We start from the raw sequence: 12,788 nt of genomic DNA on the forward strand, positions 1-12,788 counted from the left end.
AAAATGTGTGGAACATGAGTATTTTTCGAAACTTCTCCTGCCGTTAAATAAAATGTTCGGGACCATTTAATTCTATGCGAACTCTAGAAAGCCTAGAATAAATTCATTGTTGATCTGAACTTCTGTAGACGATGTAAAAAATATCTCAGCAGCAGCACCTCAATCGAATTATTTTGTTCTTGTTGTAGACCTCGCGATCGTTCCCAGGGCTTTTCCCTCGGTGATTTTTTTAATTGACGCATGCCCGTAGGAAGGGGAAGGGGAGGTGCGACGGATGCGCTCGCAATTCCCCCTCCATGACCGTGAAAGTAAATCAATTGTTTACCGATGGCTTAAAGGAAAGAAGAAGAAGAAGAAAATCTTGCAGGCGTGTTGCTGCCTTTAGTAGAAGTCTTTATTAAGAAATCAGTAACAACATACGTGTGGCTTTACAAACTATTAAAGGTAAACTAGCAAAAGAAAACCTATCATTTGTATTACAAGAAAGATTTTAAGAAATAAATTTAAAAAGGCATCTATTTTTTTTATTCATTTCAGTACACACAAAGACAAAACAAAGAAAAGAAAACCTATAAATACATTAACAATACTTCTTAAATTACAAGACAACACGGTTGTTAAAATACAATACAGTGACACTATTTACAGTAGAATTACTTAATACATTTCTAGCGGTATCTGGCGTCGATGCATAATTACATAAGATAAAATTACATACTTGGAGCGGAATTACATTAACAGCAGCGGTTTACACTAGTATTTACAGTAATTATTTATTTACTTGTTTTTATTTATTTTTTATTTTATTTTTTGTTTTACAACCATTGATTAATTGACAATGTTTTTAAAATTCTAATGCAAAAATTACTGCGTTCTAAGAGATAGCCAGTTAAAGTATCACCTACGTCACTAAAATAAGAATACATACATGAACACCTTAACGAAAGACAAAAAGGGAGTGTTCACACAGTATTCCTCTTATGACTAACAGTAAGAGTAGTGGGGAGGGCTGGAGAACAGCGTCGATAACTGTTCAAAATAGCTTTTCAATTTGATATTTGAAAGTGAGTTTCCTAATATACTCTTTCGTGTTTATTTCTTTTTTGAGTAGTTTTTGTGTATATAGATAGTATTTGGCGAACAGGAGTGTATAATTAAATTTCCTTAACAATTTAAACGAGCCTTGAGAGCAATTGCTTGATTTTTTCCCAAGCAGAATTTCTAAGGGGCTTGGCGAGAAGGTGGTGTCATTTTCTTTGTTAAACCACTTGATAACCTCCGAATAGAACTGAATTGACCAGCGGCAATTTAAGAAAGTGTGACTTATTGAGTCAGGTTCTTGACAAAATAAACAAAACATGTCGTCTTCTATACCGAAGAAAAAAGCTCTTTTTTGGTCACCACTATTCTATGAATAGGTTTGAAATAAAATGCTCTCATTTTGTTTTCTTTGCAAACATTTTTAACACGGCTGAAGAGATCATCTAGTCTAAATTCTTGCGAATGTAAGTCTCGAGACCATTTCACTTCAGCTTTTATCTCGTGATTGTCTTTGTTAATTAGGAGCCAGTAATAATCTTTGTTTTTCATTTTGAGTAGGTCTATTACAGTATTGGGCGAGAGTTGGAAAGCATCTACGGCTAGAAAGGTGCTCTTGTCTAGAGGTTTTTCCCTTGCCTTTTTGACTAAATGTTTTGGGATTGCTGAGACAACTTGCATATAGGTTAGAAAATTGCATTTAAGCTCGTATCTTCGGACAAATTCCGGATAAGTAAAAAATTTGCCATTTTCTTTTAAAAGATCTTGTATGAGAAAAATTTCTTTTTGGAACCAGTCTTTGTAAAATATGGTTTGGTTTCCAATTAAAATGTCTTTGTTGTTGAATAATACTAGTTCTTGCCCGTTCATACATTTGTGGACTGCTTTAAGTTCCGAAAAATACTGCAGGATAGACCTATAAAATAGAGGTAACGTGGTACCTTTCAGAAATTTTTCATTGTAGTTGCATCTTAACAAAAAGTTAAGACCGCCATATTTGTTCAAGAAGTAGTTAGGGATCACCTTCCAGGATTCGTCGCCTGATTGCTCATTTTTTAACAGTCTTGAGATCCATGCTAGTTTAAGTGATTTGACCATAACCTCAATACTGGGTGCACGCAGACCTCCATTCTTATAGTCGAGGGCCATTAGTTTACGTTTTATTTTATCTTGCTTTTTTTTCCAAATAAACCTAAAGATAAGAAAGTTAATATCTTTGATATATTCAGGGGGTGTATCAAGAATCGAAATGGAGTGCACCAGTTGTGAAATTCCGAGACTTTTAGATATAAGACTTCTGCCGAATAAAGTAAGACTCCTGGACTGCCAGAGATCGAGAATAGTACTTAACTTGTCGATTTTCGCTTTAAAATTCTTTTTTTCGTTTTGTTTTTGATGGTAGGATATAAATATTCCTAACGCTCTAATTGGATCTTTTGGCCACTGGAATTCAAAAGGCTCATCGTCGATGTCTCTCCATGGCCCCAGCCACAAAGCTTTAGTTTTAGTTGGGTTCAGTCTCAGACCGGAAACGTCACCGAAGTCATTTAGCACTTCAATCGCTCTTTGAACCGATTTGCAGGACTGAACTGCATAATAGTGAGGTGTCGTCGGCGAACTGGCTTATTTTGATTTCTTTTTTGAAGATTCGAATCCCCTCTATTTCTTTGTCTTGTCTTATTTTGCATGCTAATAATGCTACCGACAAAATAAATAAGGAATAAGGAGACAGGGGACAACCTTGCCTCACTCCTCTTGACAGTTTAAAGGAATTGGTGCAAAATCCGTTGTTTAAAACAGAGCTCTCCGGATTAGTGTAAAAAATAGAGATCCATCGTTGGATACTCTCACCGAAGTTAAAAAGAGCTAGCGTCTTCTGTATGAATTCCCATTCAATGGTGTCGAATGCCTTACGGAAATCTAATTGAAGGAGTATCCCAGGGATGTTCTGGGATTCTGTTTGCTCTAAGATGTCGTTAAGCAGTCTAATATTTTGACCGATGTATCTTCGTTTTATAAATCCAGTTTGATCTGGATTGACGAGAAGTGTCAGTACTTTTTCTATTCTTTTAGCTATGGCTTTTGACGCGATTTTATAGTCCAAATTTAATAGAGTGATCGGCCTCCAATTTGCGAGATTAAGTAAATTTGAGTCTTCTTTTGGTATAAGAGTGATGGTACCTCTACGCTGGGAGATTGACATTTCGCCCGTTTTATATGCTGCATTGTAGCAATTGATTAAATCCTCGCCCAATAATTCAAAGAAACAATTGTAAAATTCCCAGGTAAAACCATCCTCTCCTGGCGATTTTCCGCTAGAAAACGACTTCAGAACTTCTTTGCATCATCCATGGTAATTTCACCCTCTAGCTCTTCTTTGTCTGAATCTCGCAGCTTAGGTAATTCTAAGTTTCGAACGAAATTTTCGAACCGATTGCCATCAATATTCCCTTTGGATGTGTACAGTTTTTCATAAAAACGTTCGATTTCCTTCAATATTTCATCCTCCTTACATGAAGGTTTCCCGTCCGAAAGTTCTAATTCTGATATCTTTTTTCTGATGTAATTTCTCTTTTCCAAATTAAAGAAATACTTGGTTGGTTTTTCACCTTTTTCGGTCCATCTTGCTTTGGAACGCAGTATTAAACCGTTCGCTTTTCTCTCGTAGAAGAGTTGAAGTTTTTGTTTTAAGATTTCCTTTTCGGTTAGTGCATTGTTCGTAAGCGCTGAGTCGGTGCTATCGGCAATCTGTTTGTCTAGCTCTTCTAGACGGATTTGAAGGTCTGATTCGCTTTTGCGTTGCTTTTTAGCCTTGTTCTTCGAGAAAGCAATGGTAAGGCCTCTTATTTCCATTTTAATGAGCTTCCAGCATAATCTTTTATCTTCCAGTTGTCGGTATTTTTCACCTATAATAGGATAATTTTCTTTTATCAGTTTTACGCATTCTTCATCTTCAACAAGCGAATTATTAAACTTCCATAATCCGGGTCCTCGCTTCACTCCTAGAGGTTTTAAAGTGAGTTTTATTGCTTTATGATCCGGCGCAATAGACGCCTTGGTTTCAATGTTCAAAACCCAATTGGCCAAGGGTCGTGCGACAAGGAAAAAATCTATCCTTGAACTTACTTTCAACGCTTTTGATTCATATAGGAAAAACACGGTTTGCGCGGGTATTGTTTCCTAAAGACATCGATTAGTTCTAATTCTTCCATCATTGAAATTAGGCTGTCTCTATAGGTAGATGCTTTCCATGAGATGCCACCTCTTTTGTCTAGTGATTGCAGTGTGACATTCCAGTCCCCACCTATAATGAGATTCTCTAAATCCGTGTTGTTCATTAAATATTCATTCAGGTTATGCAAAAACACTTGTTGTTGTTGTGAATTGTTCGGAGCATAGATGTTGCACAGCGAGAAATTGACTTTTTCCAGGGTTAGATTGATTGAAACAATCCTTCCCTCTTGGTCTTTGCTGGACTTTTTGATTGGTGAAGCTAATCTGAGTGAAGGATTTATAAGAATACAGACCCCTTTGCTATGTGTAGAACCGTGTGAAAAGAAAATGTCACCACCCCACTCGCTTTTCCAAATTTTTTCATCGTTTGGCTCGGAGTAAATTTCCTGCAAAAAATAAAAATGACAGTTTTGGTCTTTAAGATAGCTAAAGATGCTTCTTCTTTTTATCTGATTCCTTTAACGTCAGTACAGAGCAATTACCCTTTGCAACTTGGAAAGCGTAAATACATTGTTATTACTCTGAGCTGAGAGATCCGAGGAATACATTGTGGGTAAACAAAAAAAAAACATTTCGAAAATAAGTTGGTACAGAAACATCGCTAAATAAACACAAAATATGCAAACTTAAAAAACTACACATAAACACAAATACATTTACGTACATTTTCTTCGCGGAGGTTGGAAGTCCAGGGAATACCCAGCGACTTCGTTTGGCTGTATGGAATCTTTCGCCGTTCGGCGATGGAATTAAAGGGAAAAACAAAACATACCTTGGTTGGCACGGATTTCAAACGACTACTGGTCTAAATTCGGCCGGAATAGAGTTAATGTCATACATTTGGTTGTCAATAAACAGGCTTCGGTTGATGACTTTAGCTTCTCGTCCCTTTTCCTTTGCGGCAAACATAGCTTTAATTAAAGATCTTCTTTCCTCCTGTATTGCCCGTGCATAATCTTTGGTGATGTAGGCGTTTTCATACCTTTCTGATCTTTTTAGCCGATTTTTTACTAATAGAACTTGTTCTGTGTGTTCTCGGCTAACGAATCTAGCTATTATCGGTCGCGGGCGCGGTGGAGTAGAGTTGTCTTGATCAGTTTGGGACGCTGTTTTACCGACACGGTGTACTGCATGAAACTTGATATCTTCGGTGCTTAACTTTAGCTCGTTCTCTATAATGTCATAAACTATGTCCCAACAATTTTCCTCTCTTGCTTCTGGAATGTTCATGATTCTCAGATTTTCTCTTCTGGTGTAGTTCTCTAAAGCGATAAGTTTTTCTTGGGTCTCTTTGAGTGATGGTCGCATTTGATCGTTCTCAGCACGCATTTGCTTTATCTCCGCTTGGAGTTCTTGGATGGTCGATGTGTGCTTGTCCAGCATGTCCTGGTGAGATCTTTTTGAATCTTTATTCGTTTTCGCCTCCTGCTGGACGTCTTCGATCACTGCCCACGCGTGCTCGAGGGATTTTTCGATCTCTTTGATATTGACTTTGACACCGTCAATTTGTTCTTTGAATTCGCATCTTAGTTCGGACATTTGGGAGTGCATTTGTGAAAAGTTGTCTTCCATTCTTGATACTAAAGAGGTTAGCTTGTCCATAATCATCCTCAAAGAGACTTGGTCTTCGGGATCCTTGCTCGAAGTCATGTCGGGTTTTTCTTGGTTTTTTAGTCTTCTCTTCGGAGTCGGGTCTTCTACACAACTCGGCGAGCGAACCTGCCGTTTCGACATCAAAAGGCCAGGATAACGCACACGATATTTTCCATATTAGGCTTTACTGAGTTATTTCAGTTTTCGGCGGCGCTTTTTTTTGAATGTCGAAGCCTTTCTGGGCTTCCCCGGAGTGAAAATTTACGCAGCTCGTACAACGCGTCCGTCGGCCATCTTGGCTTTCACACCTCTCAAAAAGGCATCTATTTAAAAAAGCCCGTTTGAATCATTCCGTTTTTACTCGTGAATGCGTAATAAACGAGTATAGTGGGGAAGTTTAGCCTTCCTTCCTTTCTTCCATCCTTCCATCGATGTGTTGTAAACATTATGCAAATTAGGTAACGCATTCGCGAGTGGCTCATAGACCCTTTGATTATTTTAGGGAGTATGAAGTCATGGCCCCTTTCTCTAAGAGCTCTGTTACGTTTGGGTAAGCCAGTAAGCCCGGGCTTACAAACTTTTCTGACATGTTTATTGTAGAAAGAGAGTAAATTACAGAAATCGTTCATTTGTGCAACTGCTTAAAAGCATTGGTGCCATTAAATGTGGCTGAACGCATTTTTTTCGCGCGCTTTGCAGTCTTCAGTGTCTTCATTGCTGATGAGAGTGTACGACAACGAAATTTTAAAGTGGCAAACAGAGTGGTTGCATTCCTCCGGAGAAAGCCCCGTGACTCTGGCTGAAACCCTCGAGTGTACTAATGCAAGTCTTTATCCAAACGTAAATGCAATCCTCACGATCCTCCTCACAATACCTGTTTCAACTGCAACCTGCGTACGCTCTTTCAGCGCAAAGCGCAGAGTCCTGACCCATCTGCGTGCAACAATAAAAATACTGAGAACGATTCAAGGCTCTCGCTTTGCTGCATTGACAGAAAGGCGGATTTCCATAGAACTTCCAACATTAACCTTATAGTAACAGTCCGTTCCAACTTGAAATCAAGTTGCATTTAGCTGCAGAGAATTTTAAGATGTGAGGATACTTAATAAAATGTAAAGTGTTTTATCTTATATATAAGCCATCGAATAACTGAAGCATTTTAAAAAAACGTTTTTTTTTTAATTCATAAGCCAACTCTTGACCCCTCCTCCCCCACCGCACTCGCGTGAAGTTTTGAACAGGCTTACAACCCAAAAATGGCTTGTATGTACTCCAATTCGCTTATTAGTGCATGTAGTTTGAAAATGATCCGTTTGTCCAATAGACCAACACAAATTGTGGTAGCAAATATCGTTTTCGTTGACAAAGATAACATCAAGCCAGTATTTTCCATCTCCTTTGGCTTGAAAATCTTTAATAAACTAAACATCCGCCATTTTGCATTGAAATTAAAAAGTTCCGGAAATATCTATGTTTTTACGTTCGCTTTTAACTGCCTGGTATCATATCAACCTGCTTTCTTTTTCCATGGACCAAGCCACATTCCCTCAGACTTTGTTGTGTTAATTTCTAGACCGGAGAGGTTTTTGAACTTATCAAGTAGAGTTAGTAAGTGGTCAACAGAATCCAGGTCACGAACAAAAACAGTGGTATCATCTGCGTATAGAGAGACTTTAATTTCTTTCTCACCTACATTAATGCCTTTTATGCCGGTATCATTTTTAATTTCTCTTGCGAGTATTTCTATGCCAATGACGAACAAAAGTCCGGACAACGGACACCCTTGTCTAACACCTCGTTCTACTAAAAAGAATTCCGATGCAAATCCATTGTTAAGAACACAGCTGGAAACATTGTTGTATAAAATTTTAACCCAGTTTTTGATGTTCGGCCCAAAATTGAATTTTTCAAGGCAGTTGTCAATAAAATCCCTTTCAATGGTATCGAAGGCTTTTCTGAAGTCTATAAAAAGAGCGATTCCAGGAATATTATTCTCTTCTGTGTAGTTCATGATGTCGGAAATTAAACGAACATTTTCACCAATTTTTAATGTAGCCGGTCTGATCGGGATTAATAACTTTTCGAAGTACTTTTTCTAGCCGTTTTGCAATGACTTTCTTTAATATTTTATAATCAGTATTAAGAAGCGAAATTGGTCTTAGGTTATCGAGTACAGTAGTGTCTTTGTTCGGTTTTGGGATGAGTGTTATAATTCCCCGTCTTTGAGATATCGATAGTTTACCGCTATCGTAGGCGTAATCAAAACATTGTAACATATCGGTGTGCAGTTCTTTCCAGTAGTGTTTGTAGAATTCTGCTTGTAGCCCATCTGTACCTGGGGATTTTTCATTTTTAACTCGTTTAAAGCTTTTAAGCATTCCACTTGAGTCACTTTTCCTTCGCACGATAACATGTCGTCATTCTCTAATGGAATGATGTTTTCTTTATAAAAGTGCATTTGTTCCTGTAGAATTTTGGATTGGTCGTTGGTGAAACTGCCATCTGAAAGTTTCAATTTTGTGGTTGTCTTTTTTTCATAATTTCGTTTTTCTAAACCATAGAAATATCTCGTATTTCGTTCCCCGTGCTCATGCCACCTGACTTTGCTTCTAAGAATCGTCCCATTTGTCTTATGATGCATGATATTTTTTAAGCGGGATCTGATATGATAGATCTCGTTAATAACTTGCTTGTTATTTGGTTGTTTTTCAGCCTTTTTGTAGAGTTCATTGATTTCATTTTGGAGGTGAATTTCTGCTAATTTTCTTTTTTTTGCTTTATTTTTGGAGTATTAATCGTAAAACCTCTTATTTCCATCTTAATTAAATCCCATTTGAGGGTTAAGTCCTCGACGTTGCTTTATTTTTCTCTGAAGTTGGGAATTTCTGTACGCAATCTGGAGACATAGATTTCGTCTTTAAGGTGATTCCACTGAATTGCATTGCGCATCCTTGCTGCGCATACGTTTTCACGTCATTTAGTGCGCGCACGAGCGCGCGCGCACACAGAACACTACGAGATTCCCTTCAGGCTAAGGTCCGTAGGGAAATAAGTGGTCGTTTTATCTTAAACGAGCACGGTGACCCCCTTTTGTTAATGCATTAATTTAATTTTCATACGGCTGTCTACAATATATCGCGATTTAAAGAAAAGTTTAAAATTCTACATTGAGATATTTTAATTTTAATGCCGTTAAAAACACGTTTTCAGGTAGTGCTGTTTACATGCGCACGAAGCAAAATCTTTAATTTCTTTCATTATCTTAATTCCTGTACATTAAAAATAGTTTTTAATATAAGAACAAAGTCTATTTTGTTGAGCTAGAGTAATACTGTAATGTTATAATGACTTTTTTCTAGAAACGTTAGTTCCCCATTCGGATTACTGGGGTTCCTAATATATACCTCGCAGGTCGTATATTTACTATAATGTCCATCCATTTTACACAAAAACTAGCGCGGTGACCCCCATTTTTTATTTCATTTTTTTAATGCTCATATCATAATTGTAACCTTGACCAAGTTTCAGAAATTTTGTAATACTCCTTCTATTTCAGTGGAATCACCTTAAGAAGCGATTGGTTAAATTTCCAGAAACCGGGACCTTTCTTATGTCTCAGCTCATCGGATTTTACGTGTATCAGTGTTGCTGAATGATCTGTTTCGGGTGCGTATAAAATTTTGCAATTTTCGGTTAGATCATTTAGTTTTTTAGAAATTAGGAAAAACTCAAGGCGGCATTGAATTTTAAATGATTTATTTCTCCACGTATATTCCTCTGCATCTGGGTTTACAGAACGCCAAATGTCATTTAGGTCGTAAAGGTTGCATAGTTTGTTAATTTCTTCGACTACCGCATGTTTTCGGTTGCTTGGATTACCACTACCGTAATGATTCGATTTAGCGCCCTCCTTCCAATAAGCGCCCCCTTCCGAATAAACGCCCCCATTCGAATGTGTTTTTGTCAATAAGCGCCCCTATTCCAATAAGCGCCCCCATTCTAGTAAGCGCCCCCATTCTTATAAGTGCACCTATTCCAATACGCGCCTCCTATTGTGGATAACTGCCCCTACTGAAGTCATTGACGTCATATATTTACTGCGAAAACGAACAATTCTTTTAAAAGTAAGTGAACTTTCAACAATTTGCTACTGTTACAGTTTCTGTCATTGTTAGTTATCTTAATATTTATTAAAGTTTTGTTTTGAAGATTTAGTTGTTTCTCGAAAAATTAAATAGGCGCCCTGTCCCGAATAAGCGCCCTGTCTCGAATAAGCGCCCTCCTTGAGGTGCCAAAAGTAAATAAGCGCCTCGGGCGCTAAATCGAATCATTACGGTAGTCTGAAATTCAGCAGTCCTCTCGACCCAACGGGGGGGGGGGGGGGGCTTCGTTGGGGGGTTGGGTCGAGAGGACGGCTGAATTTCAGACTAGGATTACCACCTTTTTTGTGACTGACATTACATGCTTTTAGACCTGTATTTTAAGATCATTTTGCCCGGCGTGACCTATGCAGTGCCCATCTGGGGTGGTCACTGTAACAAAGACGGCTTTAAGTCACTTGAATCTTTACATTATAGAGCCGCACGTATTATTTTTAATTTCCTGCGTGATATGCCCTCTGAGGAAGTTTTAGAAAAGGCGAAATGGGACTCTATCTTTTATAAGTACAAGCTCGGTTTTTAGCGAAATTAGTATACAAGGTCTACAACGATTTAACACCACCAGATATGCGCCATATCATTGTAAAAGCGGAAAACAAGCATGGACTAAGGAACGGTTACAAGGTAGTGGTACCGCGCTTTTTCACCAACTTTATGAAAAACTCAATCGCTTACAGGGGATCCGTTATTTGGAACGCCCTGTCACAACGACTACGCGGTAAAACTAGTAATTTTAAGTCGTTTTTTAACATAGTAAAAGGCAAGAACATTCTTAAAAATATTAGCTTCGAGGCGTTATCCACGCAGACTGTCAGACTGAACGATGATGTTTTCAAATTTTATTGAATTTTTAAATTGTTATTATAATAGTGAATTTTTTCTATCTTCTCAATATTTAATAGGATGTCTCTTTATATGTCTTTTTAAATTTTTAATTTGTACACGGCCCCACAAGCTTTTAGCTTTAAACTTTTTTACCGTGTTTAAATAAAGTTGTTGTATTTGTATTTGTAGAGACTAAGATAATCATGTGCGAGTGCTGGTATTGTGTGATGGACTAAAATGATCACAGAATATCTTACAATACATACACAACAAGTGTTCTACGCTCAAGAAGTTTGTTAAGTAACTATAAGTAATCAAATTATAATTTCCTGATTGGTCTCCAGTCTTTCTTGCTTTCTTTTGCGTGACACAGCGTAGCCAAGCATGACGGGAAAATTCGCCATCTTCCAGTTCTTTCAACCTCTTGCAATATAATTCCTTAGTTTTTCCAAAAGTATCTTGTTTGATTTATAAGCCATCTCTAACGTCACTGAAAATGCTCGTGAAAATTTACACCATGTACATTCGCACCCGAGACCATTTAGCGGAAAAATGTGACTCATTAGTAGCAGATGTCGATTCTCATTTTGTGCGCAAACCTATAGCGGTGCAAACCTATGGTTGATAGGCCGGTAAGTTGTCAACTCAATATTTCCTTCTTCCTTAGTGAAAACGTTCGAAGGTTGTCTGTTTCCGATTGATTCTGCAGTTTCAAATCGCCTTTCTTGTCCAATACGGGACAGTCTTAACTGAGGTGCACAGCATCTTGAACAAGCAGTTTTCAGACGTTTACGGAAGCTTTCGATAAATATAAAATAAATGACTGGGTTACAAGCGCTACTGTTTGAAACCAACCAATAGGTGAAGGTAAATAAAAAGGGATATTGCATGGCTGTAATAGAAATAGGATTGCCATTTATGTAGTATAAGATTATGTAAGCAAAAGCTGGCGCCCATGAAACAACAAACACTAGTACAACTGATATCATTAAAACAGTGACCTTTCGTGCTGTACGAAAAGCAAGGGCATGCTGATTGCTGGAAACTTCGCCAGGAATGTTTCTTCTCCAAAGACGAAAAGCAATTATGGAATACAGAACAATCAAAACGACAAGCGATGCGACTAAACAAGACACAGACATATACGCTTCTTCAGAGTGGCTTTCAACATTTGTACATCTCGGCGTTACGTCTTCGCCGTAGTAGTCAATTTTTGCTGACATTATCGATTTGATAGATAAAAGAGCTGAAATCAGCCATATAACTGGAATTCCTATTTTTACCAGCCATCTTGATTGCAATTTATACGTTAGTGGTCGAGTGACGGCAAGAAATCGATCAACTGCAATGGCAATGAAGTTGAAAACAGAGCAGAAAAGCAACACAGAGAGCCCAAACGCCGCAAATATTTTGCAAGTGAGGCTCCCTGCCATCCCTCCAAACCACGTGTCTCCGGCGAAAAGATGTTTAATAAAAGAAGGGGTCAGAAACATGGTTGTCAAAAGATCGCAAACCGCCAAGTTCATTATGAGACAATTCGTTGATGTTCTCATGGAGTGATGTTTGGTTATGACGTAGATCACAAGAGAGTTGCCGATCACAGACACCAGGAAGGTGAACAGCATGGCGCTGGTGAAAATGACTTTTGTCGGACGGCTGTATTTTATGTCAGCGGTGTAATGAGGATCTGTCGAGGAATAAGTTGTAATTATTTTATTTCACCGAATAGGTCGGATAATCACTCACGTGCACAATGTTTTAGGAAATAGCAAGTTGTCTGGATAAAAGCAGACAAATTACTATTTTTAAAAAATGAACAACAACTTTAATACTACAATAACGGTAGACAAGTTTACGCAATCTCTTCCGAGCTTCTGCAGAAAAGGATCCTACATAAGGTAACTTAAAATAATAAGATGAAACGGGTTGTTGAACCCG

At 38.0% G+C, this 12,788-nt stretch overlaps 1 protein-coding gene across 1 annotated transcript in view; it reads right to left on the minus strand.

The window, feature by feature from the left end:
- Positions 1–11,106: 11,106 nt before the first annotated feature.
- Positions 11,107–12,788, minus strand: part of LOC144632028 (substance-K receptor-like) — a 6,302-nt gene continuing 4,620 nt past the window's right edge. The window contains exon 2 of the mRNA XM_078490614.1: positions 11,107–12,537. Coding sequence (XP_078346740.1) covers positions 11,450–12,537 — 1,088 coding nt within the window. The 3' untranslated portion in view covers positions 11,107–11,449. The remainder of the gene's footprint in view (positions 12,538–12,788) is intronic.

This window comes from Oculina patagonica, chromosome 12, assembly GCF_052425735.1.
Source record: "Oculina patagonica isolate OP01 chromosome 12, crgOcupat, whole genome shotgun sequence".
Lineage (NCBI taxonomy): Eukaryota > Metazoa > Cnidaria > Anthozoa > Scleractinia > Oculinidae > Oculina > Oculina patagonica.